This window comes from Vipera ursinii, assembly GCF_947247035.1.
Source record: "Vipera ursinii genome assembly, chromosome: 4".
Classification (NCBI taxonomy): Eukaryota; Metazoa; Chordata; class Lepidosauria; order Squamata; family Viperidae; genus Vipera; species Vipera ursinii.
The window spans coordinates 22,464,763-22,492,725 of NC_139514.1; the positions used below are offsets into that span (position 1 = coordinate 22,464,763).

At 43.4% G+C, this 27,963-nt stretch overlaps 1 protein-coding gene across 1 annotated transcript; it reads left to right on the forward strand.

Moving 5' to 3' along the window:
* Positions 1–10,178: 10,178 nt before the first annotated feature.
* On the forward strand, positions 10,179–12,722 carry GSX1 (GS homeobox 1; the record flags this gene model as incomplete). Its single annotated transcript, XM_083363062.1, has 2 exons — positions 10,179–10,953; positions 12,361–12,722. The coding sequence occupies exons 1-2, from the start codon at positions 10,227–10,229 to the stop codon at positions 12,720–12,722; spliced, it is 1,089 nt and encodes a 362-aa protein (XP_083219188.1). The 5' UTR covers positions 10,179–10,226.
* Positions 12,723–27,963: the final 15,241 nt, after the last annotated feature.

Genomic DNA, 27,963 nt, shown 5'->3' on the forward strand with positions numbered 1-27,963 from the left:
CAATGTAGGAAGGACAGACTAGAGTCGTGCTTCTCAGTTTTGGCAATTTTAAGATGTAGAGCCTTCAACTCACAGCATCTTGGCTGGGGAAATCTGGGAGTTGAAGACCACATAACGTAAAGTTGCCAAGATCGAGAAAACTGGCTTAGAGGTCTTTCCATTCAGCACTGAAAAGGATAAAACTTGTTTCAATTCTCCATAATCAGTTTTCAATTATTCCTTGGGATGTTCCAAGCAATGATGCAACATGCTAATAATGACATAAATGTTTTTCATACCCCTGTGCTTTTTTAAAAAAATATGTTAGATATTTTTGTGAACACTCCTAAGTGAAGCATATACATTACAAGACATAACTTTTTATATTAATAAAAAAATATTTTACTACCTCGAGTTGGAAAAAGGATAGGCAGTGAATATGATAAATAGATTAACAGATATAGATAGGTGATATAGATAGATGAGAAATACTGATAAGAAACCACCTGTCTGATGTTGGCAAGTTTAAATCACCAGGTCCTGACAGATTACGTCCCAGAGTTCTGAAGGAGCTGGCAGATGTTATCTCAGAACCATATCTTTCAAAAATCCTAGAGTACCAGGGAACTACACGAGGACTGGAATAGAGCTGATGTGATTTCCATCTTCAACAAGGGGGAAAATAACAGATCCAGGAACCTACAAACCAATCAGCCTGACATCAATACCTGGGGAGATCCTGGAAAAGATAATAAAAAAACAGATCTTCAAACATCTAGAAACAAATAAAATTATAACTAGAAGCCAGCATGGGTTTGTTAAAAACAGATCAAACCAAACCAATATTATTTCATTCTTTGACAAAGTGACTAAATTAGTAAACCAGCAAAATGCTGTGGACGTAGAATATTTAGATTTCAATAAGGAATTCAACAAAGTAGACTACAACCTACTTCTTGGTAAGCTAGAAAAATGTGGGATAGAAGCACATTGAGTTTATAACTGGCTGATAAACTCAACACGTTGTCCTTAATGGTACTACCTCTACATGGAGGGAACTAAGTAGTGGAATTCTACAAGGTTCAGTCTTAGGCCCAGTACCTTTCAATATCTTCATAAATGATTTGACTAGGAAATAGAAGGGGAATTCATCTAATTTTCAGATGACACTAAGCTGACAGGAATAGCCAATACTCCACAAGACAAAAGTTGGGATCCAAAAGGACCTTGACAGACTTGAGTAATGGGCCTTATCCAACAAAATGAAATTTAAAGTGGAGAAAGCAAAATTTTACAATTAGGCAGGAAAAACCAAAGGTACAAATACAGATGAGATGAAATCTGGCTCCAAAAACAGTAACTGTGAAAGGGATTGTGGAGTCCTAGTGGACAATCACTTAACTATGAGCTAGCAGTATGTGGTAGCAGCCAAAAAGGATAATGCAAACCTTGGTTGCATAAATAGAGGCATAGTATTAGTACTGCTTTCTAAAAACTTAGTAAGACCACATGTGGAATACTGCTTCCAGTTTTGGTCACCATGTTTTAAAAAAGATGTTGAGACTTTGGAACAAGTGCAGAGAAGAGCAACTAAGATGATTAAGGACAAAGAAACTAAAACATATAAATAACACTTGCAGGAACCGGGTATGTCTAGTCTAGTGAAAAGAAGAATTAGGGGTGACATGATAGCAGTGTTCCAATACTTGAGGGGCTGCCGAAAGAAGAGGGGGCCAACCTATTTTTCAAAGCACCAGAAGGCAAGACAAGAAACAATGGATGGAAACTAATCAAGTAGAGAAGCAACCTGGAATTAAGGAGAAACCTCCTAACAGTGAGAACAATTAACTAAATCGAAGCAGAACACCTTTTACTATGGCATTTCAAAAAGAACCAAGTTATTAATGGAGTCATTCTAAAGATTACAATGTCTATCACTTTCTGTGCACATAATGCTTCATACCAGTGGCGTAGCGTGGGGGGTGCAGGGGGGGCCGGCCGCACTGGGCGCAACATCTGGGGGGGGCGCGCTCGCACTGAGCTGCTCAGGGAGCCCCAAGGGCTGCACAGAGTCGGCTTGGCTCCGCTCTCGAGCTGCTCTTTCTTGCAAAGCGAAACGGGTCCGGCAGGTGAGATGGGCGGCCACATAAACTGAATAAAATAAATAGAAGCGCCCAACTCTCCGCCCAGGCTCAGGCCAACCGCAAGCGCCCTGCAGGCGCCCCGGCAGGCTTGGCCGAGCGAAGACGGACCCGCCGGCCAGCCGGCCTAGCTTCGTGCGCATGCGTGGCTTTATTTAGCGGGGCTCACGTGCGAGCTTGAATGCAGCGGCTCTTGCAGGGCAGAGCCCCGCCCAGCCGCCCTTGAGAGGGACCCGGAAGCATCCTGCATGCGCGTGACTCTTCTTGGAAAGTCTACGCTGCTGCGGGGTGCGTCTTTTCGGCGGTGCCGTGACGTCACTTGCCTTGCCCCGGGTGCTGACAACTCACGCTATGCCACTGCTTCATACAGACAGTTTTTCTTACAGCAACGTGGCATATAGATCATTTTTCATCTTTTGTAGCCATGATAGTGAGCTTTCTCCTAAGCAGTTTTTACTGTTACCTGATAAAAGGTGGAATATTATATTTGAGAAAGCCATGTTATTGATATTTCTGATGGTTGTTTAGATCCTGGTGCTTAAAATACTCTTTATTCCAACAATGTTGCTTCTTATAAACATGGAAATACTTTATTTCACCAGCTAGTTCAGGGTGAACTTAGATAGCATAGCCTTTAATGTGAAAACATAGTTAAGCATATCACTTCCGTGTTTATACTGCTCTTCCCTGAGACAGTTTCAAGTGCGTCCATAATAGAATTAAATTTCATTCAACCCTCTTTCTTAGAGAAAGTCTTTCCTCTGCAACTGATGAATCACCATAATCAATTTGGGGTTTCCCATATACGGTAACCTCCCGCTCCCATACAGTTCTTTCTTTCTTTTGTATTCAGGCAGCTATTATTTTGCTTTCAGTACATTTGTTATCAAATTTTTCCAGTCTTTGCAGAAGTGACAGAATGATATGCACCCTGGGCTGTGCATTTTTAAGTCTTCTCCTATAAATTTTGGTGAATAGTCTTTGTATGTGCTTTTCAAAAAACATTACAGTATCATTAATTTTATACCTAATTTTCTGTTTATATACAAAGCATATTTTGGTACTGATATTTGGAATGTGGACCCAAAAATCTTTGAGAATTGCATGTACTTTGGTTGGGGGGGAAAACTTTACTTAGCAAACTGCAAAGCTGCAAATTCTGCAGCTGATCAGCTTTAATGAATGCCCAGTACATGAAAATTAGATCACATACTTATTTTTCTCTAAAAATACTTGCTTCTTGCCGTATTAACAGCAGCATCATATAACTTTCACTTGCACCTACTATCATCTTGCAGTCATTTTTTTTAATAATCATTCGTAAATTGGGCACATTTTATCATACATTACCTACATTATAAAGCAGGCTATAAATATGGAAAGTATTCCTTTTCGTCTGAAGTAAAAAATTACAACTTTTTCATGGCTAAAGAAGTGGATCAATCTCAAATCATTTAAGAAAAAGACATTTTTTCTTAAGTTTAAAAGCTATAACTAAAAGCAAATGGGATTTCCATAATATTCCTGTTCTACTTAAATTCCTTCAAATTCCAAAGAGAATAAACAGGGATTCCGTCCCAACACACAGATACACACACACACACACACACACATGTGATCCTGAAATCATTTGGGGATGAAAACGAAGCTGGGAAAAAGTGTAGGATTTTGGTGGAGCAGTGGGCTAATGCCTCCTTAAGTAACACCAGCTGCCTGCAATTAGTGCAGGTTCGCATCCCACCAGGCTCAAGGTTGACTCAGCCTTCCATCCTTCCGAGGTAGGTAAAATGAGGACCCAGATTGTTGGGGGCAATTAAGCTGACTTTGTAATAATGCCGCTTGGGGTGTGTGTGTGAAAGCCCTAACAAGCAGGCATATACATAGAATGAAGGCTACTGCTAAGCTTGTAAGCCGCCCTGAGTCTTCGGAGAAGGGCGGGATATAAATGGAATTAAAATAAAAAATAAAATAAATAAAAAAATAAATGACACAAACATTTGGTTTGGAGCATCCCCAGTGATGGTACTGGTCAGAAAGCTTCTATAATAATGATAACTAACAAGCTGACTGAAGACCCTCCTTTCACGGCTAAATATCCCCCGTGTGTGAAAAAGAAGAGGCAAGTAAAAGGTTAGCTGAAAAGGCCAGAGGGGCAACAAAGAGGTCTGAACCCACTGAGTGAAAGGCTCGGGAGATGCCTACTTGTTCTTAATGCAACCTTGCTGTGAGAAACAAACAAGTCTGACCTTTTGCTTTGCTGGTGGACTTCTGATCCTACCGGGAAAGGAGTCATCCTTTTTCCCCCTGACATCCTTAAGACCAAGCAAACCTGGATGTACGTTCAACCTTCTTAATGCGTTTGTAACTCACTGCTGACTTATTTCTTTCAGTAGGGCAGAAGAAACTGATTCTAACTGGGAAAAATATTAAACGATACACTGGCCTTCTACTCGGTGGTAACAGCCTGCCTTTTGTTTGCAGGTTTGCATCCCTACTATTTCCTGAAGACCCCACAGCTTGCTGCATGAAGAAACACCTTTTAAGAAAGCAATTCAGAAGTAATGCAAAAGTGAAATTGCGCCAGTTGTGATGAGACATCAGAGGGGAGCAGCAGAGCAAGTTGTTTTTATGGGGCACCACTCACTCAGGAACAAAAGAGCTCTTTACAATAGGTGTAATTGTGAACTACGTAGAGTATATTCCTTAAATTTAGCACAGTAGCAGACTGTCAGCCAGTGCAGTGAACAGCTCGTTTTTGGGACAGGAGGTCATCTCCAGCAACTTAACTGTAGCATTAGCTGGAACTTCTTTTCCAATGGAAGGATACTCCTCCTACATTATGTTCTAATAGTCCAGTTTGTAAGGTACCAAATGCCTGAACCATTGAGACCAGGTTAGCCACCACCACCACCTCCTCCTCCTCCTCCTCCTCCTTGACTAGCCCTATCTAAAAGCAGCTGTTATTGTCCCACCAATCAGAACTGGAAGAAGGCACTCCTTCCAACTAAGCTTACTTGTACCTCCATTGATGACTATGGGTCTAGTCAGTGTCACCTCCAATGATGCACCTGCTGTTTTGGGGGTGAGAATGTGGGGAAAAGTACAACAGTACTAAGCAGGGCTTTTTTTCTCATAGAACGCTCAGAACGGAGTTCCGGCACCTTTTTTGGATGAAACCTTGTAGGGTTGTATGGCAAGGCGGGTTGTATGACATGTGTGAGTTCCGGCACCTTTTTCTTTTACAAAAAAAGCATTGGTACTAAGTAATCCCGGGACAAGGAAAGCACCATTTCTGTGGTCCTTGCTGTCAGCAGATTTGGAATTCTTACGGTTCCATTTTGATGCCATATCCCAGATCCAGGCCCTTTAAAGGATCCTTCCATCTCTATTCCTGTCTTTCAAGGGCTCAAATAGTCTTCCAAAATCAAGACAAGAGAAAGAGTGCCTGTTTTCCTGTGACTCCTCTTCTCCTCCCTTCTTCAAGGACTTCAAGAATTTGCACAAGAAGCCATTTCCAATATTTCACCGCCAACCAGAGATTTCATTGTCCGGGGACTGCACATTAAAAAGTGCTCTTGGCTTTGAAGTTTTTGTTTAATGGCTCTAAACTGAAAGAAAATGTTTTCCTATTACTTAATTCAATCATAGCAAAGAGGCTTGGTAAAAAGCCCATGGATTTTGGCCAAAGTGTGACAGAGTTCCCTTTGTGTTTGCTTATCCTCTGCTGTCACACAGTTTAATTCGCCTCCCTTTATCTGGCATTCAAAACTTTTTTCAGCGACATTCAATAAAGTCCAGCGGCTGGAGGGAGCGAGCACAAGGGGGGGGGACTGGTTATTCTCCCCTTCATATTCTTCCCAATAGCTTTGGGCTTGGTCTGCATTCAGAAGGGTTAACTCCTTCCCTCCTGGAGCTAATAGATTGGGGTTCCATCCAGAAAGTACAGCAATACTTTAGGATGTCTTTCTATAAAGGTCAATTGTCTAAGAGGAATAGCTCATTCAACTAAAAAAAATAACTCTTAGACTTGATTCAAAAGGCTTTCCCTAAACTGAGCACTTTACAGATGTGTTGCTGTTTTATATCTCTCTTTATCCTCAATTAATATGGAAAAAAACTGGGACAAGATGCATATTGTTGTCTACCAATATATCTGGAAGACAACAGCTGTATAGAACAAGACCAAATTTTCTCTTTATTCCAACTATTCATGAATAGTTTAGCCAGGAGTTTTCGGTGCTATAGCACCCTTTTCCTTAGAATGGTTATGTGGTATTTAGAAAAAAAAAATATCTACTGTACATGGCCTTATTTTCCCGGCCCAACTTTGTCTTTACAGAAAAAGAAAAGTGAAAGGCGCAGTTCTTGAATTCAGATGTATTTATTTTAAAAGTCCAGTTCAGTATAATTTCTGAAACTTATTTCCAAAAAAGTATGTTTCAGATCTGTATGAAGTTGTGGGGAAACTGCATTTTCATATCTATGCTAGTTTATGTCCAAAATAAAAGCAAGCAGGCATCTACGCATAAAAAAAAAACCAACAAGATAAAATTGCAAAGATTGTCTCCTTTCTTGAGGATTCTCAAAAGGAGAAACGCTGATTAGGAACTGTATTTGACCAGATCATCTCTGAGTAGATTTTGCATCAGACTGCACAACAACATTCAGAAGACATCCAGCTGAAGCTGTGTGATTCTGATTTAACAGTTTGTCTCAGGATATGGAGTGTGCCTAGGGCAGGGGTAGGCAACCTCGGCTCTTTTATGACTCATGGACTTCAACTCCAGAATTCCTGAGCCAGCCAAGCTGGCTCAGGAATTCTGGGAGTTGAAGTCCATGAGTCATAAAAGAGCCGAGGTTGCCTACCCCTGGCCTAGGGACTAATAATTATACATTCGAATTTAGTTATATGATTGCTTTCACTCTAGGTGCAAAATTCAATCGTACAACTTTCTAACTCCCTTAGTAAGTCTCACTGTTCATTGGTATTTCTGTCATCTTTCCCATTTCTCCTTTACAGAAGTGGGTTCAGTCCAGCAAGGTTAGACCTTAAGTCTCATTGATTTCAGTGGGAAATATTCAGGTAGATGACTAGTTTTCCTCTGGAAAGGGGTGTTATTCAAAATTGCTGAATTATGGCCAGTGAAACTTTGCAACACTCTCTGTTAAAACAAGCACATTGGAGAGCTGGTAATTTTAAACAGCAAAGATAAGAGAAGGCAGATGAAAGTATCAGAAAAGACTTTAATTACTCTTGGCTTTGAACAGATAAGTGCATTTTTTCCATTCAAGTTGTGTCTTCTGTTATATGTGGATTTGATTTAATGTCCAAATATACCTGAAAGTTTGCTCCAAAACATATTGCAATTGTTGTGTTTGGGAATAATAGCATGTAATGATCAATTCGGACTGGCCTGGAAAAAAGGTGATTTTTTTATGGATTTCCAGTTAGATTTTGCTTAGGAATCAGTTGCTGTATGTTTCTAACAGTCCCTTCAGACTCAGACATCTAGTGGATGGAATGTTCTCTTTCATACCTCTGACCCAGGACATAAGCATCCTTACATATTCAGGAGTGATGTCTAATTATACATTGAAGGCCCCATGGTTGCAGTGACCAATGGCACTCAAATAATACGTTCATGTCATATCCATGTCATTTTTTCCCAAAACAGATCTGCATCTAAATGCTATGCAATACCTACATGATGGACAATATCTCCCTGGCCCTTATTCATTGGTATGGTATGCAGAAAAATCAGGTCTGATTCTGAGTCTCTAGTAGATAATTTTATAAAGATCCTTTCATTGGCTGGGACCTCCCAAAAACAGAGATCTGGACAACAGAAGAGACAGACTAAAGCTTACTTACTGCCAAGGTACTTCAACTTCACTGCTTGATTCAGCTAAATAGATCAGCATTGCCAAATAGTGCATATAATAGTATGAGAATCCCAGCTCTTGGTCATGCTTTTCATTTCCATAGTTTTAAAGATATGCATTGGAGATACAATAGTTGCATTTGTCTCTTAAAAATAAAATTGATCACCCCACAAATTCTGTTCCTCACCCCCTCTTCTCTGAGATCTTACATTTGAATCTCCACAATCTGTAGTAACTGGTACCAAAATGAATGGGGTGGGGGTGGGGGGGAGGAGTGTCTCTCTTCCTTTGCTCATTATTTGAATATGTCTGCTGGAGTAGCATCTTTTTATCCTTGATATGCGGGGAAGACATTCATAGCTTTTGAGTTACCGGGAAGTTGGACGATTTTCTTTTATGCACGCTAAATCATTTTGGAGACTTGATTCTGGAAATGGATGGAAAGGAGGGTATGTAGAGGCTGGACTGCATTAGGAAGCATCCTAACATTGCAATCCCTTCAATAAATCAAGGGGATTGTTTCCAGGAAATGGAGGATTCTCACCAGAGGAGAAGGTGAGCAGAACTCTGTGGCTGAAATCGCTGTGAATTTCATCCCTTTTGTAAAATGGTTTTGTGGGAAAACATTCCAGATTCTTGGTTTTGAAGTAATGCTGCAACCTTGTCTTCCCAAAATGTGACACCTTGGAAAGAAAGCTCACTGAATTGGCTTCCTCTCTTTTAAAAATTGGCATGGTGGTTCCTCCAGGGAAAAGCAACACTTTGGCTTTGCATTTTTAAAGCTATAGTGAGCCTAGGTAGGATGGTCCATATTTATGTAAGTATTAATAGTGATGAAAGGATCACTGTTATTGCATACGATTTTATTTTTAAGCCATTAATCTTCATCCCCAGTTAACTAATGCTGCTAAAATTGTGTCTTTTACTCTCTTGGACTTTGCTCTTCTCCATTCTGTTTCAGATTCTATGGAATCATGAACTTCTCTATTAATTAACATGTTGTTTGCTATTTTGGTAGATATTTATTTTACTACTTAAAAACTTGCATAAGCATGAGTAAATAGAGAATAATAAAATGAACATTTGCCAGATAATTCCAAACAAAACACTACATATTAAATGTGATATAAATACATTTATTTACACATTACACATTAAATGTGACATCAAAAAATTAAAAATCAGAACCCTGGGCTGTGATCAAATCTTAACAACATTTATACCCCGTTCTGTCATTTGGACAGAATTATGGCAGCTGGAATTCCACCCTCTCTCCAAGTATAAATGGTATTTTTACAATAATAAAATATCTCATTTACTTTCTGCTCTGATTTTTAAATTGTGATGCTATCTGTCAAAAAGCATCTATCATGCTGCCCTCACCCAATTTTTTTTACTGTAAAATATAGGTTGGAGATTTTGTTGATTATTAAATTGGTGAAACAAAATCAAGGTGGACTAATAAACATAAATTATTTCAAAGGAGGTAAATGTCCATTACTAGGTTTAGTTCAAAGTATATTTCAATACAAATGCAACTTGAAAAAAGAGGTTAATAGGAAATAAAGGTAATAGTGTTTTTTTAATTTCCACAACACTGTAATTTTAAGCATGGATATTGGAAATTAGCTGGGCTCAACCACAAATAAATAATTTTAGATCTCTCCAACTTTTTATAAAGGAATTTTCAACCAAATCTGCTATTAACATCCACTTACTTGAAAATCAATTGCCAACAAAACATTCGAAATAGATGGATTTTATAATCAAGCAATGATAGTTATGTTCTGAGGACATAGGCTTTCACAGAAGCAAATTCCATAGATTTGCCAAGTGCCTGTGGCATCGGTGGGAATGAAGACTGTTGATTTAGTTGCAGACCTGTTCACTTCTGCTTTCAACTCAGCATCAGATGAAAATGCTCTTCTTTCCAGAGCCTATGAATGTTTTTAACGTTACGAGGTGTAACTCAGTGCCGATGCACCGGTCCAATCTTCACAAAAGTCCACACCACTTCCCAAGATTTGAGGCTTTTCGAAATCCCGCACCTCCACCACAGCGCATAGTAGGAAACTGTACGACCCCGTCCGAAGCGCAACAGGGGCTGGAGAACGAAGGAGCCAATGGATTAGCGGTGGGACGAGGGAGGAGGCGGGTGGGGTGGGTTGGGGGGGGGGTTTAACTAGGGAAGGCTGCCCAGAAACGTGGGTGGGGTTGACAAGAATGAGGGACATTGTGAAGCGCTTTGGGCGAACAAGGGGCATAATGAGGGAGCGTGCAGCGGCGGTGCCAAGGCGCGGCACAAAAAGCCTATTGACGGGGGCCGGCGCAGCTTTCATCACATGGCCCCCAAAGACGCTATTTAAACCGGGCCGCGCGGCTCTTTCAGCACCACTGGCGCTGGTCAGCGCCCTGAGAAGAACTGCGCGGGCAAGAGGCGCTGCGCTCGCAAACCCGGCGGCAGGCGAAGGCGAGGCTGGACCGGGCCGAGCCATGCCGCGATCTTTTCTGGTGGACTCGCTGGTGCTGCGCGAAGCCGGCGGCAGCGACAAGAAAGGAGGCGTCTCTCCCGGCAGCCCGCCGCCCCCGCCGCTCTTTCCCTATGCCGTCCACCCCTCGCATCCACTGCACGGCCTTTCCGGAGGCGCCTGTCCCGCGGCTCCCGTGGCCACGTCGGCTGCGCGCAAAGCCGGCCTGCTCTGCGTGTGCCCCCTCTGCGTGGCCGCCGCTTCTCAGCTGCACCCGCCGCCGCCGGTGCCGCCGCCGCCGCCCGCCCTGCCCCTCCTCAAGGCTTCCTTTCCTCCCTTCGGCTCCCAGTACTGCCCTTCGCCCCTGGCTGCCAGGCAGTCTCCCGGAGGTTCGTCCGCCTCCAGCGGGGGCCACGCAGCCGCCCTCTACCAGAGCGCCTACCCGCTGCCCGACCCCCGACACTTCCACTGCATCTCCGTGGGTAAGTAGTTTGGGGCCCGGGGCGGGCTGGGGGAACGGCTGATCATCTCGCCGTAGGTCACCCGAAGCTTTTCAGCAGGGAGCGGCGAGACCGATTCTCGCTCTTCGGACCCTGGGAAGGTCGTTTTCGCTTGTCTAAATGCAATGGGCGCTTGGTTTGGCAGCAGGGTACAGTGGCTTCCCGCCATAGGCTTCCGAATAAAAGCGATTTTCAGAATAGGTGTGAGGAGATTGAAGTTGTTTTAAATAGGAGGGCGAGGAGCGAGGCAGCGGGACAAAACTGCTCCCTCCTGCCCAAAGTCTGCAAAACAGAGACGTTGAAGAAAGTTGTCTCAGCAGATGGGAGGCTGAGCTGGCATACTCTGGGTTCGGAAGTGGAGCGAGATTGGTTGGTATTCGGTCACCAGGAATTCCGGGGCTGTAGGTTAGAATAAAAAGTTTGAAAGCATCCCGGAAAAGGCAGTGGCCAATCACTCCTGTACTGTTGCCCCAAACCATGGACACGTCCACGAATTCCCTAGGAGGCGAGTTATACTTGAGGGAGCTTTTGCTGTTCCTTCCCAGCCTAGGAGAAAATGCAGCTGAAGACTGGGGTCATTTGACGCCCCGACCAAAGTCCGTACTTTCGCAGTCAATAGGATTAAAGGGATGGACTGGGTTGCGTAGTTAAGCGGCAGCGCAGTTCTAGAAACGAAGTCCGGACTGCGGAAGAGAGAGTTGAATTGTCAGCAGGGATGGTTGAGAATTCGGGGAATTGATGGGGGCCTGCGCAGAGAACGGCGCCCGGCGCTTGACGGTTAGCTGAGGATTAGCTCAATTCTAGGAGATTCTAGGCTTCGCACAATCCAGCCTGCTGTCCCGAAAAACAGGGGTGTTTTTTTTGCACAACCTCTAAGGAGCGCAGTGCTTTGGTCTGTCATTCCAACGGCATTTACAAGGAACCTTCACAGGTTAAAAGAAGTCAACCTACCCTGACCCTCCTACCTAACCCTCACTCCGGCAACTCGTAGAGGCATTTCCGAGTAATGACTTACAGCTACCAAGTAGTGCGGAACTCTTTGCGGGGGGGGGGGGGGAGTGCCCGACTGGGATCCTCTGTAGGAACCTTTGTCACGCTCATCCTGCAGGTTAGACGGATAGTCGCTCCCGTAGCTCCAAGCTCAGTCCAAACTGCATCTCAAGGGCGCTTAGTTGTATCCAGGGGCTTAGAATGGCATTCTCGGCTAACCCGCAACAACGATTCCTAGCATGGTCTGTCTACAAGAGCGTGGCTGTGGCGATGTAAAAACACACCCGCGCTAAGCTTCCCTACTCGCTCGGGGGGCCTTTTGGGGTTAGGGTTGGCTTCCCCGCGGGCCAAATTGGCTCGGCCCTGCAGGTCTTGACTTTCCGCTTTGCCTCCCCGCAGACAGCACGTCGGGCCAGCTGCCGAGCAGCAAGCGGATGCGCACCGCCTTTACCAGCACGCAGCTGCTGGAGCTGGAGCGGGAGTTCGCCTCCAACATGTACCTGTCGCGTCTGAGACGCATCGAGATCGCCACCTACCTCAACCTCTCCGAGAAGCAGGTGAAGATCTGGTTCCAGAACCGGCGGGTCAAGCACAAGAAAGAAGGCAAGGGCGGCTCCCATCGCGCTGGGGGACCGGCCGCCCCCGGCTGTAAGTGCGCCTCCCTCTCAGCTGCGGCCAAGGGCTCCGAAGACGAGGAGGACTCGCCCATGTCTCCGTCTTCCTCGGGCAAGGACGAGAGAGAACTCGCCGTCACCCCCTAAGGTGTGACGACGACGACGACGACTACGACGCCGTCCGGGCGACGAGCTTCCTTGGGCCCCTCCGGTCTCCCGCAGATGGACAAGGACGAGCCCATAGAGCCGGTGTAAATAGCCCCGCGGCCCCTGCTCGCCACCAGCGCGCTCTGTTCCAGAGCTGTTGGTTAAAGGGGAGCCCCGTAGGTTCCCTTTCCGTGGCAGCTTTTCTTCCTTGAGATTAACAATACCGTAATTAGCCAGCGGAGGCTGACACAGCGCCGACCACCCTCTTTCTTTGAAGAGCGGGGAAGAGTCAAGGTCAACTTGGTTTACCTCTGTCTGGTGTCTGGGGGAATCCCAGGGCGTGGTTCTCTCCCAGCCTCGCATCTTCCTCTTCCTCTTCCCCTCCTTCCCCCCCTTCCCTTCGGGTTGTTTCTGGGTATAAAATCTAGATCCTGCTTCCTAACAGGTTTTCTTTAGAAGCTGGAAGGCATTTCACTAGGAAGCTGGGGCAGAGAGCAAGAGATTTAACTTGTGTTAAACTTTCTGTTTTGCTTCTTCTTTTTTTGTTGTTGTTGTCGTTGTCAATTTTATGATCCTTCTTGAAATATATTATGGTTACGGCTGTATTGTTTTTCTGGAAAAATCAGGAGATATTTATTTATTTATTTATGTAAAGACACTGGCACAAAAATAAAGTTGTTTTTTTTACAAAAAATAATAATAATAGAAATGTATATACACACTGAAAGTTTGCCTATGCTTTGGCTTTATCCCCTTGGATGACTCCCACTAATTTCAATTGGAAGACTGTAACACCTTTGACTTTCCTACCAGAATCAGGAAGATTTTTTCCCCCCACTCAATGTTAAATAATATTATTCTCAATTTAACTGCCCATGGATATAATTCTAACTGATTTTATTGGGAATGGTAACTCTTCCCCCTTCAAAACTGTGCGATGTAGTAATTGCTTCCTTGGCTTGTCTTGGATCCGTTGTGCAGCATCACTCAAGAGCTGACCTTATTGGTATTTACTTCTGAGTAGACATTTAGGGCAATACTACCTCAGACCAGCACAGAAACATGTTCTTCCTTGCTGACCAAATCCAATATATGTTGCATATGAGTGAAAAATAAGGAGGAAAATATTATCCCTAACTAATGTTGTTAAAAGGCAGATCGTGCCATCTTTATGCACCTCGTGAAAAGCTTGTGCGTTTGGATAAAACTGGTTATCCCTGCTACCAGAACCATTCTGATTTCTTGCTACCATAAACTAACGCTGTATAAGAGAAATATCCAGGTTATATCTGGATGCTTAACTTTGGCTTGCTGCTTTGCCGTGAATTAAAAAAAAGAAAGATAAATATGGCCCATATACTGTAATGTACTGCAGTTGTCCACCACAGAATCCATACTCCTCTCCGCTTCCCCCCCACACTCTTCTTCATCTAACATGTATGTTAGCCAGAATCATAAGACCTGCCACTCTATAGAAGACAGCAAATGATGCTCCTTAAATCACCTGACCTGGCACCTTCTTCTATGCAAACCTCTACACAATCTGACTCTTTTTTTAAAAATGGTTTATACAGAATTAACTTTAAGAAGGGTTTGCAGCGGTAACACTAAAGAAAAAAGTGTGATGCACTCCAAAGCACATTTTCCATTTCATGCTTGCTGGCTCCGAACTACCTGAGGCTTCTGGGGCCACAGCCTAGTGGGATTTACTTCTGAGTGATGCTTCCATGGTTTTCAGTTTGCTTGAAGAGAGGTCACAGAAAGAACCCATCATGAAGAGTGACCCTCTCCTCCTTGCACTCTGTTTGCTGGCCCCAGAAAAAGCAAATTCCTTTGGAAGAATGTGGAAAAGATGTAACATTGGGGGGGGGAGGGTGTGTTTCTGGTCACTTATTGTCTCTGCCCCCCCCAATGACAAAACACAAGCTATACTTATTGCTTGTTAATGGCAGTCTTCCTGAGATCAGAGTGGAGCAACTATTTAGTTGCGGTCCCTTGAGCCAAGCTCTTCTTCATGTCTTTTCTTTCCTTCCGTCAGAAGTACCTTTGGAAGGCTGAAGTTTGCACTAAAATGATTTGGCTCCTTCTTCCAGCTTGAGTGAACTCTGCAGCCTGGATTCAGAGACCCATTTGGGAGACTTAGGTCAGGAGAGTAGACAACAGCATCCAAAATAAAACTCTATCCCGGCTTCGCCTCTTAGTGATATCCTCATGCCAGGCCATGCAGTGGGGAGAAGGAGCTGAAGATGCTGTGGCCTCTCTGTAAGATATGATGGGAATGTTCAGCAAAAGGACCTCAGAGTACTTGACTGGCTGTTTCCTTGGATTGCTCTAGAGAGGAACATGGGCCTGAATCTTCAGTGTGCACCCATATTCCTCCTAGGATAGTTTGTGTGTGTGTAAGTGCCTTTGAGTTAGACTCGTGAGTACATGTAGTTTTCTTGGCAAGATTTCTGGAGGTGGCTTGTTCTTGCCTTCTTCCTAGACTGAGAGAAAGTGAATGGTCCAAGATCACCCAGTTGGCTTTGTACCTAAGGCAGGACTAGAACTCACAGTTTCCCATTTTCTTGCCGGGTGCGTTAACCATTACAGGTAGTCTTTGACTTAAGACCACTACTACTGGGAGTGGAATTTCAGTTGCTAAGTGATCAGAAAGCAGGTCATCGTGTGTCTAGATCCAATTTTACCGTGATTTCTACCTCTGCCGTTAAATGAATCGCAGGGTTTTTAACAAATCCAGCTTCCCCAATTAGTTTTGCTTGACAGAAACCTTCTGGGAAATGTGATGACATGACAGCAAGATGCTGCCACTGCTGTAAATGCAAGCCAGGTATCTGAAGTGAGATCACATGACTCTGGGGCTGGTGCATTGATTCTAACTTCAAAGGTGGATCATAAGTCACTTTTTTTTGAAGGGCATTGTCATCTTGAACATTAAATCATTAAATGAATGCTCATCGAAGGCAGACTATCCAACTGGATGCACATGAATACCCAAAGCTGAATTATGTCTAGGATTACTTGATAAGGACCAGAAAGATCTGGATGGCCACAAAGAGGCAGCAGAGAGATATAACTGCCACTGGCTTTGCTGTCATCTAGTGGCAGTCCAAAAGTTTGCAGCTTTATTGGGTAACTCCAAATTTTAGACCACAGGTCAGGTTTGGCCCATTATTGCCCACTCTGCTCACACAGAAGTCTTAGCTGTATCAGTTAAAAGCCTAGAACAGGAGTCTTCAAACTTGGCAACTTTAAGACTTGTGGACTTCAACTCCCAGAATTCCTCAGCCAGCCAGTCTTAAAGTTACCAAGTTTGAAGACCCCCTGGCCTAGAAGCTGCATTCACACCAGATGGTAACATTAATATTAAATGTAGTTTCTGTTGGTTGGTTTGCTTGACTGTTTTTACAACTTGGTTGCGCAAGTCCATTTGTTGGTTTATACTTCGATGTGGTGTCTAAGTCCAGAACCCGGAACCTGGAACCTGTGCTGGGTGAATAGAGCAGGGTTGGGTAACTATGGCCCCTTCAAGACCTGTGGACTTCAACTCCCAGAATTCCCAGCATGGCTGGCTCAGGAATTCCACAGGTCATAAAGGGGCCACAGTTGCCCATCCCTGCTTTAGACTTTTTGTGGCTTTCTGAAGCATCAGAAAGGATATATTTTTTTTACTTTTCTAGCACTTTATGGAAATACCTGAGAAACCTAGAATCCTCCGAGTCCTATTAGAGAGGCAGAGGTAGAAAAAAGGATAAAAAATCTACCACACCGAAAATATATCAAGAGGAGTTAACCACGTTCTTCATTCCCCCAACTTGGGAGCTGAAACAACGACAGTAACTTCCGCGCTCATTCTCTTCATGAGTCCTGGTTTTTTCTTGGGTTAATTTCCTTTTCTTCCGTTCTGTTCCGTTCTATTTCCTCTCCAGGAAGATTAGCCGTAAGAAGTCAGGAAGCTTCTTAAGGTTTGCCCCTTCTCTGGAAATCGGATGCGTGATGCCAGGCTACGGTATTTGTGAAGTCCTGCTCCCCGATCCTTAAGTCCAAACAAATGCGCTCATGGCATCAGTGCTCAGACGGAGCTCAGACGTCTTTTCATTCGCTTTTGCGCACCTTGAACCTCTCCTCCTCAGGCTCCGGTTAAAACAAGCGGATCTACCGCCGATCTCTCTTTCTGTAGCTCAGAAAGGAACAGCTTCTGCCTTAAAGGAAGACTCGCTCAGGGAAGTCTAAAGGACCCACACACACACACCCTCTCCATAAGGGTGTGTGTGTGTTCCGAAGCGGCTCCAAGTTCTGCATCTTGCTTTCTAACCTTGCTTCCAACAACCCGATTGAAAGCAACAGCCAAGAAAGTCGAATCGATTCCAGCGGATGGCCTCCTGCGAGAAACGTCCTACTCGTTTTCAGATATAGAGGCAATACGACGCCCAAAGTTCCCCATAATTAACTATCAGAAGTACTGAGTGTTGCCATCCCAACACCTATGGAAAGCAGTAATTTAGAGGGGGTGGGGGTGGGCTGGGCTGCAGTATAGCTCCTTCCCACCTCCGAATTCGGATGGAAAGGAAGATGCAAAGATTCTTGATAGAAGAGTTTCAAGCAAGCTGCCAAAATGCAATTATTTTGTTGCATCTTTTCTTGTGTTTTCTTTTTTTTTAAAAAAAACAAACAAACAGGTTCCTTTGATTGCTAAGCAATTTTCTTTTTTCTTTTTTGCTATTAATAGGGATCTGGAAGAAAAAGAACGAATTCAATTTATATTTAAATAGTGCTACTACATGTTTTTAAATTGGGGAGTTAGCCAATAAAAATGGTGTTGGTGTTGGAGCTATAGTTGAATATGTGTCAGTAAGATCACGTGGCTGAAAAAAAATTGGAAGCATGATTTTAGGCCACATCAATAGGATAAGGTGCAAATCACTAAACTTTACTATACCTTTCACTGATCAGTCCCCATCTCTGGTTCTGTGATAATATGGGCACTGTATTTAAAGAAAGGTTCATAACTCATTCAAGAAGAATGGCTAGGAGCAAGAAATTCCTGGAATCTAAGGAGCTGTTGTGGTTTTTCCCACTTCTAGGTGATGCTCAGGGCATGAGAAACAAAGCCAGGGAAATCCAGCAGACACTTTCCCTAACTTGTCCCACAATAAATCAGTTAGGACAGCAACAGAACGGGTCTAGTGTCAAAGGCCACACCTGGAATACTGCATCCAGTTTTGGTCACCACGATGTAAAAAAGATGTTGAGACTCTAGAAAGAGTACAGAGAAGAGCAACAAAGATGATTAGGGGGCTGGAGGCTAAAACATATAGGGAACGGTTGCTGGAATTGGGTATGTGTAGTTTAATGAAGAGAAGGGTGAGGGGTGACATGATAGCAGTGTTCCAATATCTCAGGGGCTGCCACAAAGAAGAGGGAGCCAAGCTATTCTCCAGAGCACCTGAAGGCAGGACAAGAAGCAACGGATGGAAACTAGTCAAGGAGAGAAGCAACCTAGAACTAAGGAGAAACTTCCTGACAGTTAGAACAACTAACCAGTGGAACAACCTGCCTCCAGAAGTTGTGAATGCTCCAACACTGGAAGATTTTAAGAAGAAACTGGACAGCCATTTGCCTGAAATGGTATAGGGTTTCCTGCCTTAGCAGGGGGTTGGACTAGATGACCTCCAAGGTCATCTTCTTATTCTTATTCTTATTCTTATTCTTCTTCTTATTCTTCTTATTCTTCTTATTCTTCTTATTCTTCTTATTCTTCTTATTCTTCTTATTCTTCTTATTCTTATTCTTATTCTTATTATTATTATTATTATTATTATTATTATTATTGCAGCAAACTTAATGCTGACATTCTTCTACTGGTGCAGTTTCTGATGGATTGTCCTTTAATCCAGTGATCTGATTGTTTGATGTCCACCATCTTTCATCTCCTTCCAGGAGCCTCTTATGCTACACCCATTCTGTCATAACTGAGCTGAGTGACATTTTTAAGGCCAACCAAAGTCACAAAAGGTCTGAAATAATAAGAAGGGCTTTTATTTGGGGATTTCTCTCTTTTCTTTTCTTTTCTTTTCTTTTCTTTTCTTTTCTTTTCTTTTCTTTTCTTTTTTATATAGGCAGCCAATGCCAACTTCTAGAGAACCAGTTTAGCATAGTGATTAAGACATCATGCTAGAAACTGGGAGACTGTGAGTTCTAGTTCCGCTTTGGGCTCAAAGCCAGCTGCAGGACCTTAAGCCAGCCATTCCTTCTCAGCCCTAGGAAGAAGGCAAAGCCATTTCTAAAATCAAGCCAAGAAAATTGAAGGGTCTTCTCCAGGCAGTTGCTGGCGGTCAACATTGACTGAAAGCTGCCCCTCCCACCCAAAAAAGCCCACTTCTATGTTTCTCCACCTTCTATTCTACAGCCAATGCATGCAAGGTGGTTTCACCCACTCTACTGCTTTGCTTTGCAGTTTTGTGTTAAATTGGTAAGGACTATAAAGGGAAAGCACTTCCTGTACTGTTGACAAAGCAGACTAGCACAATTGCACAGTTCTACAATTCTAACAAGGGACGCAGTGGCTCAGTGGGTTAGGACACTGAGCTTGTCAATCAGAAGGTCGGCAGTTTGGTGGGTCGAATCCCGAGTGCCGCATAACAGTTACTTGTCCCAGCTTCTGCCAACCTGGCAGTTTGAAAGAATGGGACCGCTACGGTGGGAAGGTTCCATGCGCCTTTGGCGTCTAGTCATGCCAGCCACATGACCACGGAGATGTCCTCGGACAAGTGCTGGCTCTTCGGCTTTGAAATGGAGATGAGCACCAGCCCCTAGAGTTGGAAAAGACTAGCACGCATGTGCGGGGGAACCTTTACCTTTACCTTTTACAATTCTAACAGACCACAGGCACAGCACCACTGCATCCATATGCAAAGGAATTTAGAGACAATCTTGAGGAAGGTATGAAAAGGTGATAAAGAAGAGACTTGGAAAAGCAGTTGACTCATATCTAGGTAGTGTAAGAAATTCAGATTAGAAAAATAATTCAAATTGGTTTGGTCTTGAATTGGTTAAGAATGTAATGGTGCAGAAAATGGTTCACACAGGCTTTCAAGATTACAACAATAAAGTAGCATACCTGGAATTCCTTGGGTGTCTGTTTCTTGGCCTGGTCTACCATGAGACCCAGGTTGGTCTAGTAGTGGTTAGGGCACCAGGTTAGAAACCAGGAGTTGGTGAGCTCTACTCCTGCCTTAAGCATCAAAGCCAGCTGGGTGACCTTGGGCCAGTCACTCTCTCTTAGCCCAACTCACCTCACAGGGTTGTTGCTTTGAGGAAAATAGGAGGAGGAAAGGGTATTCAGAAAGTGCCCCACTTTGCATTATTTATAAAAAAATAATAAAGGCAGATAACAAAATCTAAAATAAACAAACATGAATGGCTGACATCAGATCCTTAGCAGATTATACCAGAATACTTTTAGATAAGGCAGACAAGGAACGACAAAGGAGTAGAGGACATAAGAATGAACTGTCATGCAATTTTCTCCAACAGTATTTTTATAGCAAGTTTGTCAGAACAAGACATCCAAGTCACAATTCAGTTTTTATAGAACAGAAACCTCACTTACTTTGTCTCCAGAAGCTTCTTTCCCTAATTGAATTGCTTCCAAATGAGGATGTTCTGTGTTTTGATCATCATAAATTTGCCAATATCCACTGTGTGGAATTTGAAGAACTTGAGACTTCATGGAAATCTACAAAGCCAAGATACAAGGATGCCAGTGGCACATTTCTAAGAGGATAGAAGAGGAAAAATTTATTTTTATTTTATTTTGTCAAACAAAAATTACAAATTCAAACAAACAAGAAAATCAAAATGTGACAGGGATGATAGGCACGCCAGTGCAATTATGCACACACTTACCATTTCTTCTGTACTGTTGTCAAAAATCCCAAGATGGATATCTCCATCATCTGGTAGTTAACTCGATCATAAGTTAAACTTGTCTCAAGGGAGGTTTGACTTTTACATTAACAATATTTTAATAACAAGTTTGTCAGAACAAGACATCTAAGTCACAATTCAGTTTTTATAGAACAGAAACCTCAGCTACTTTGTCTCCAGAAGCTTCTTCCCCTAACTGAATTGTTTCCAAATGAGGATGTTCTATGTTTTGATCATCATAAATTTGCTTATATCCACTGTGTGGAAATTGAAGAACTCAAGACTTCAAGGAAATCTACAAAGCCAAGATGTCATGTATAGGGCCAGTGGTACATTTCTAAGAGGCTAGAGCAGTGATGGCGAACCTTTTAGAGACCGAGTGCCCAAACTGCAACCGAAAACCCACTTATGTATCATCGGGTGCCGGGTGGGCGTGGCCCTTTGGGTGGGCATGGCCCATTGGGTGGGCGTGGCTGCAGTGGTAACGGCAGACTGGGTGGGACTAAAAAGTTCAATCAATCAATTCCAACTTTGCGAGATCTTTTTTTTCCCCCGTGAGAAGTTGAAATTGATTGATTGATTGAATGTCTTTTTTTCTTGCACACGGCGGCAGAGGCCTAAAGCGAAAAGGTTTTATAAAACCCAGCTGAAGGCCTAGGACTGGGGCGACGGCACACGTGCCCACAGAGAGGGCTCTGCGTGCCACCTTTGGCACCCGTGCCATAGGTTTGCCAGCACGGGGCTAAAGGCTGGTAGTTAACTCCACCATGAATTGAACTTGTCTCCAGGGAGGTTTGATTTTTTACCTTTTCTTTGTTTCTATCTGTATCTTGTGGGGAAATCTGGATTTTTCATAAAATGCTAGAGATGAAGAGACCCTTTCACCAGTATACTCCTCTGTTAAAGCATCCTCCGACAGATGAAAATATTATCTCTGCTTTGACAACATCCAGTGAAGGAGATTTCACCATTTGCTGGATAAGTGATTCACCTGTTGATCTGTTACTGCAAGGAAGTTTTACTATAAATATTTACTAATATTCAGCCTTCTTGTAACCTTATGTCCTGAATTGCTTAATAGTGAGATGGGTACCATAAATTAAAAAAAACGCACAAAATTATTTCATATCTTGCAATCTGCTTAAAACTTTTTCAGAGGATCTACCAAGTGAATATGATAGTTGATTTATTTATTTTTAAATTTCCCCTTTGTTTCAAAAATTGATGGGAAATTGTGTTTCCACTGTTTGAGTCTGCTACTAAATGTTGATGGTCAGGTGTGTATCATCAAGGTGGGGGAAGGGAGTGAAAACAGGCAAGATGGTAAGCACAACCTCCTCATGCAAATCCCACCCCTCTTGTGTGTGCATCAGTGTTGCACTCTTGTGTGAGAGAGATGAAGCCTCCATTGTGATGCTGCGTCTGCCATCTCGCCTACCACCACTCATCCACGGATGCCTCTGTAGAAGAGGCTGTCACTGGGATTCTGGCCATCTGCAGAGCTGCCTGCTCCAGCCAGCGCCAGCCTTAACAGTTCAATCACACAGAGAGAAACTGCTATCAGTCCCATATTTTGGGATGGTTCATGGAGGGGGAGGGGGCACTGAAGCAAGGAGGTCTGCTATGGAAAAGCCTCCTGATTGAGCTCAGACTATATTGCCTTCCTTTGTAACATTTCAGAAGTTTCAAGACAGAATTGTTCTGGACAGCTTTATGATTTTATTAGCTTTTTGTTTCTACACTGCAGCAGAGTAGAAATGTGGGAAAGAAAGAAAGAAAGAAAGAAAGAAAGAAAGAAAGAAAGAAAGAAAGAAACTCAGATGATCCCCCCAGTGATGGTAGATTGAAGTCACCCAAAACCATAAGTTTGGGGAACTCAATCACCAACCCTGAGAGGATGTCGAGAAGCTCAGGCAGGGCTGCTGCTGCGCGACTAGGCGAAAAGTACACCAGCAGCAAGCCCAACTGAGCTCTAGGGCCACATCTCAGGAGAAGGGACTCACACCCGACTATTTGGACAACGGTGGCCTCCTGCGGACATAAGGTCTCCCTCATGACTACCGCCATTCCTCCGCCCCTACCCTGAGCTCGAGGTTGGTGTAGCACCCGGAAACCCGATGGGCAAAGATCAACCAGAGGGACACCACCCTCTGGGCCCAACCAGGTCTCCGTAATGCAAGCCAGGTCCGCATGCTCCTCCTCAACCAAATCACGTATGAGAGGAGCCTTGTTAACTACGGACCTGGCATTAAAATACACGAGCCTGAGCTCAGGTGGCTGCTCATCCTCGCTCCCGGAACCACGGACCGAAACCAGAGGGTCAGACCGCATCATCGCTTGGAGACAGTGGGGACGCACTCCCAGATATTGATGCGTCCCTCTGTTCGCACACCTGCTGCCATTCCCTACCACCGTGGGAATAGGCAATCCCACACCCCGCTCCGGGGCCCCGGAGGCACCCAACCCAAGCCTCGTCACGGCGTGATCAATCCTGGGCCTGGTCTGAGTAACGGTTGGTGGAACCCCCCCAGTTTCCAACCAAACCTGTAAACCCTCCCCCCTCCCTAACCCCACAAAAAAATTAGCTAAAAATTGCATATCCTTTCCCATTTGATGTGTGGCATAAGTAGCAAGCATCATATACAGTATGTGGATTTTTTCCATAATGGGCACATATTTTTTTAAAAAAGGGCCAGGAGCATGTGTGTGTGTATGTGTGTGTTTAAAATATAAAGGGGCCTGTAGCTGAAAGGGCAGAATTTGTATGTCATTGTGATGGCTGCTATCTTTAATCTTTTAAATCTGGGCTTAGGGTCCTGGATCAGTGTGGACTACAACCAAACAACCAACCAACCAACAAAAAATACAAAAGTAATACAAAAATGCCAAATCCAGTCTGAACATCTAGCCATAATAATAATAAACTTAGCCTTTCCATAAGTATGAGGCTGCTTGCCTTGAGGTCACTTCTATTCTTGAAAACACAGGCTGAGAAGTTTCCAAAGAGGCTGGTTCACTGCAGCAAAAAAATGAGGTCTGAAAGGCCTTAAAGAAGCTCCAGGGGTGGAAACCTGTCAGCCAAGATGTTACATGGGACAGGGACTACCAGAGAAGGGGCACATTTCCTAGCTCCCATTAGATGACTATATTTGGGGAAAGGAATCAGTAGTGTGCCCACCCTATCTGACCTGATAGGACCAGTAGATCTCCTTCAGGAAAGGTGCTCCTGCAGATAGGCTGGCTCTGTGCCATATAGGGCTTTAAAGGTAATGACTAGCATATTGAATTGCAAGTGAAAAGAAACAAGAAACCAGTGCAATTTGGGCAACAGAGGTATTACATGGGCAAACCTAGTGCTCCCCCATTAATGTATCCACTGCTGCATTCTGGACTAGTTGAAGTTTCTGGGTGATATTCAAGGGCAGCACCATGTACGTGAATTACAGTAATCCAGACAGGAGGTGACCAAGGCATGAGTGGCCATAATCAAGGCAACCTCGTTGAAAAAAGAGTGCATTTGGCCCACAAGATGAATATGGAGCAAAGTCCACACACACACACACACACACACACACACACACACACACACACACACAGTCACGGTTGCCACCTGCTCCCTGAGCAGGAATGTTCAGTCCAGGAGGACCCCCTAATTATGTATCATCTCAGTCCAAGAAAGTGTTACCCCAACCTGAGTCAAAGATGAAAAACCAGCTATCCTGGAGGGAGCAGGCAAAAATCCTTCTTGTTCTGTCTGGAGTTAAAACTGGCTCCTCCCTATCCAAACCCTTACAGCCTCCAGCGCTTGGCCAGCAGGATCACCACATCACTTGTCTGGCTAGGGTTGGAGATACGTAATTGGGTATAATCAGCATACTGATGACACTGAACACCAAACCCACGGATGGCCTCCCCTAGTGGTTTCATTGCAGACGTTAAAAAGGAGGGGAGAGACGCTTGACACCTGAGGCACCCCACATTGCAGGGGGCCACAGTTCGACCTCTCCTTTCCCACCATCACTGATTGGAACCAATCATGGAGGAAGGAGAAGAACCACTGTAACACACTGCCTCCTGTTCCCAACCTCCAAAGCCAGTCCAGAAGGCCAACATGGTCAATGGGATCAAAAGCTAGTCAGAGGTCCAGGAGGGCCCTCCAAAGGTCATCAACAAGTGCAACCAATGTCGTTTCAGTGGTGTGCCCGGGCTAAAAAGGGTCCAGATAATCTAGAAAAGGGCTCAGAAAAAAATTTGCTCCTAGCAAATTTTATACCTATTATATTTTTAAGAGTTTGCTCCAATGTTTGTTTGTTTATATTTCTAAACTGTCCATATCCACCAAAGAGAGGTTCTGTTGGAGTACAATATAATATCATCGATAAATAAAATAACGTATAAAAATTAACATTAAAATTGAGTTGGGATTATTATTATTTTTTAAAAAATTATAGAATAATGACATAAACTTCAAAAAAAGGTAAAAATTCCAATATGGCACTCAACGTTCATTATTAAAGAGGAACTAGCCAGCCCCACGATTACGTGGTTATCTGTGCCCCCCATGAAAGATTGTGAAGCCAGGTTTTGCCCCCTCTGCAGAAAACCAAGAGAGTCGGGGGCCTTCCACCCCTCAAGGGGACAAGATCTGCCACAATGCAGGGGCAACTACAGAGAAGGCTCTGTACCTAGACCTCCACCAGATGAAATTCCTTGACTGGTGGGATCTGTAACATACCTTCCCTGCCTGAATGAGTAAGATGGATGGGCTGATGTGATGGGGCAAAGGGTGGGCGAAGTTGGTTCTGTTGGTAACCTGGCCCTATGCCATGTAGGGCTTTCTAGATAATGACCAACACCTTGAATTGGACCCAGAAGCAAACTGGTACCCAGTGAAGTTCATGAAGCAAGGTTGTTATATGTGCATTTCTTTGGGCACCCAGAATGGCTCACATAGCGAATATGTGTATGTAGAGAATATACGTTGAATTGTGGAATTCTTGGTGCTCTGTGAGCTTAGTTCTTTGCTTGCAGATGTTTCATTACGCAACTAGGTAACATTATCAGCCATCATCAGCCACTGAATATATGATTTGGTATTTATGGATGAGGTCTCACCTCTTCTTGCCTTTTCTTGGACAAGCTTCCTGTTCTTGAGCCTCATCAGGTTTGTGAAATGAACAAAGAAGGAAAATTCTGTAGGTTACAAAAAGGTTGCACTTTTATTGTTGTTTTTGTGTCTTCCTTGCATTTACGTGCTTGGGAAAAACAACTTTCATTTAAGAGCATATGTTATAGTTTGATTGTACTCATCTCGAAACATTAGGTAAGTATTTTAAATACATCAAGAGATTTAAGTTGTCTGTTTTAACATCCTTCATTTCTTTCTTTCATTTCTTTCCTTCATTTTCTTTATTCTCAATTCATCTCTGCTTTGAGTGAAGTGATATTTGCTTGAAAACTCACCAGGAAAATTTAGTGTTGCAAATAGTTTGGGCTGCTTCTAAGACCTTGGTGCAGAATCTAAGTGTACAAATTGGGACCTTGGGGTTATGTCTGTCCAAAGTCTTCACTGTGTCTCCTGGACCAAATTATTTGGGACATTCTAAAATACACATTTGGAGAAAAAGCACTGAAACATGCTTAATCCAGTTAATTTCATGGCCAGATCATGCTGGCCATACCATCTATTCCTGCTAATACAGAAGTACAAGTGGTTCTTGTTTAATGATTATTTGTTCAGCAACTGTCCAAACCTATGGTGCCGAATGAGTGGTGCTTACTACTGGTCCTCATACTTATGTCAGTCACAGCATCCCTGCAATCATGTAATTGCAATCCAGGTGCTTTGCGCCCAGGTTGCAATTGCAACGTCACAATATTCTGTGATCACAGGATCACCATTTGCAAACTTCCCTGGTAGCTTCAGACAAGCAGATCCAATAAGGAAGCCAGCAGGAGGTTGCAAATGGCAACCATGGAAAGTTCTCACTTACTGACCTTTGGTGATTGAATTAACAACAGCAACAATAAATCCCAGAATTACCATTGTTAGTTGGCACAATCATACGTTGTTGCATTTTATGACTGCACTGCTTAGCAATGGAAATTCCAGTCCCAGTTACTGTTGCTATATGAGGTCTATCTGTAGTTTGTCATTGCCTTCTTTAGGGATATTTTTTTTAGCCTATAGCTCTAGAATTTCCTAATGGTCAACTAATAACCAGGCCCTTCATATCTTTCTGAGATCAACCAACACCTAAATATGCATATAAACTAAAATTCAGTTTTATGAAATTGACATGGAAATTAAACAAAGTTGAATTTTTATCCTGTCTTTCATCCGTTAATTTTTGGAAGGCATCACTAACATACCAGCCAAGGCAAATACAGCCTAGAAATGTTGCCCACCTCTGCCCCCAATCAAATAATATAAAGAAGAATACATCCCCTGTCAAAATATCAAAGGTACAATCTGCTTCATTTTTTTCTCCTGCGGGCCTATGCGGGATCCCAATATATTCATGCAGTTATCATTTAGATGACAGTAAATAATCATAATTTCAGGTGAGCAGAATTTGGGAGCCAAATAACCAATGCCAGCACATAATAACTCAACAGCCCAGGCCATATAAAATGATCCAACACTGGCCACAAGCAGGTAGCAAAAGGTGATCATTTTTTTTACGTGTGCCATTGTGCCCACAGTAAAAAATGACAATAAAGATTATCTTATTGTATCATAAGTAGGGTTGGAGAATCAGTGAAAAAAGCACTGTTCAGACAAGTAGCATCAGTGCTAACAGGAGACCTGCATCTCCAAAACAAATAAATGGGGAGAAGTGAAGGAAAGCATGGGATCCAAACACTGTTAAGTGTGGTCAAGTCCATCTGGTTATTTGCCTAAAAGTCTTCCAAGATGCCTTCAGTATGCTTAATAAAACTCAATTGGACCCATCCTAACCCCACACATAAAGGCTCCATATTTTTAAAAGGAATGTTACTGAGGCTCTCCCATTGACATCAAACTCTGCAGCTCTAGCCATAAGAAATCAGCTACTCCATAGAAATACCCCTAACCAATAGGGCTTACATTATTATTATTATTTTTCCTGAGTGATTACAATAGAATTTAAACATGCTTCAGCTTTCCCATGTAATGGTCTTGGAAGGAAGTTTTAATAGATCTTTTCAGCCCAGAAAAATGGACTGATCTTCCAGTGAACCAACCAAATCCAACTTTGTTACACTTCCCACTGAGAGAGATGAAGTTACTCCAACCAACTTCGTGGTCCACAAATTGGAGAAGGCTGCC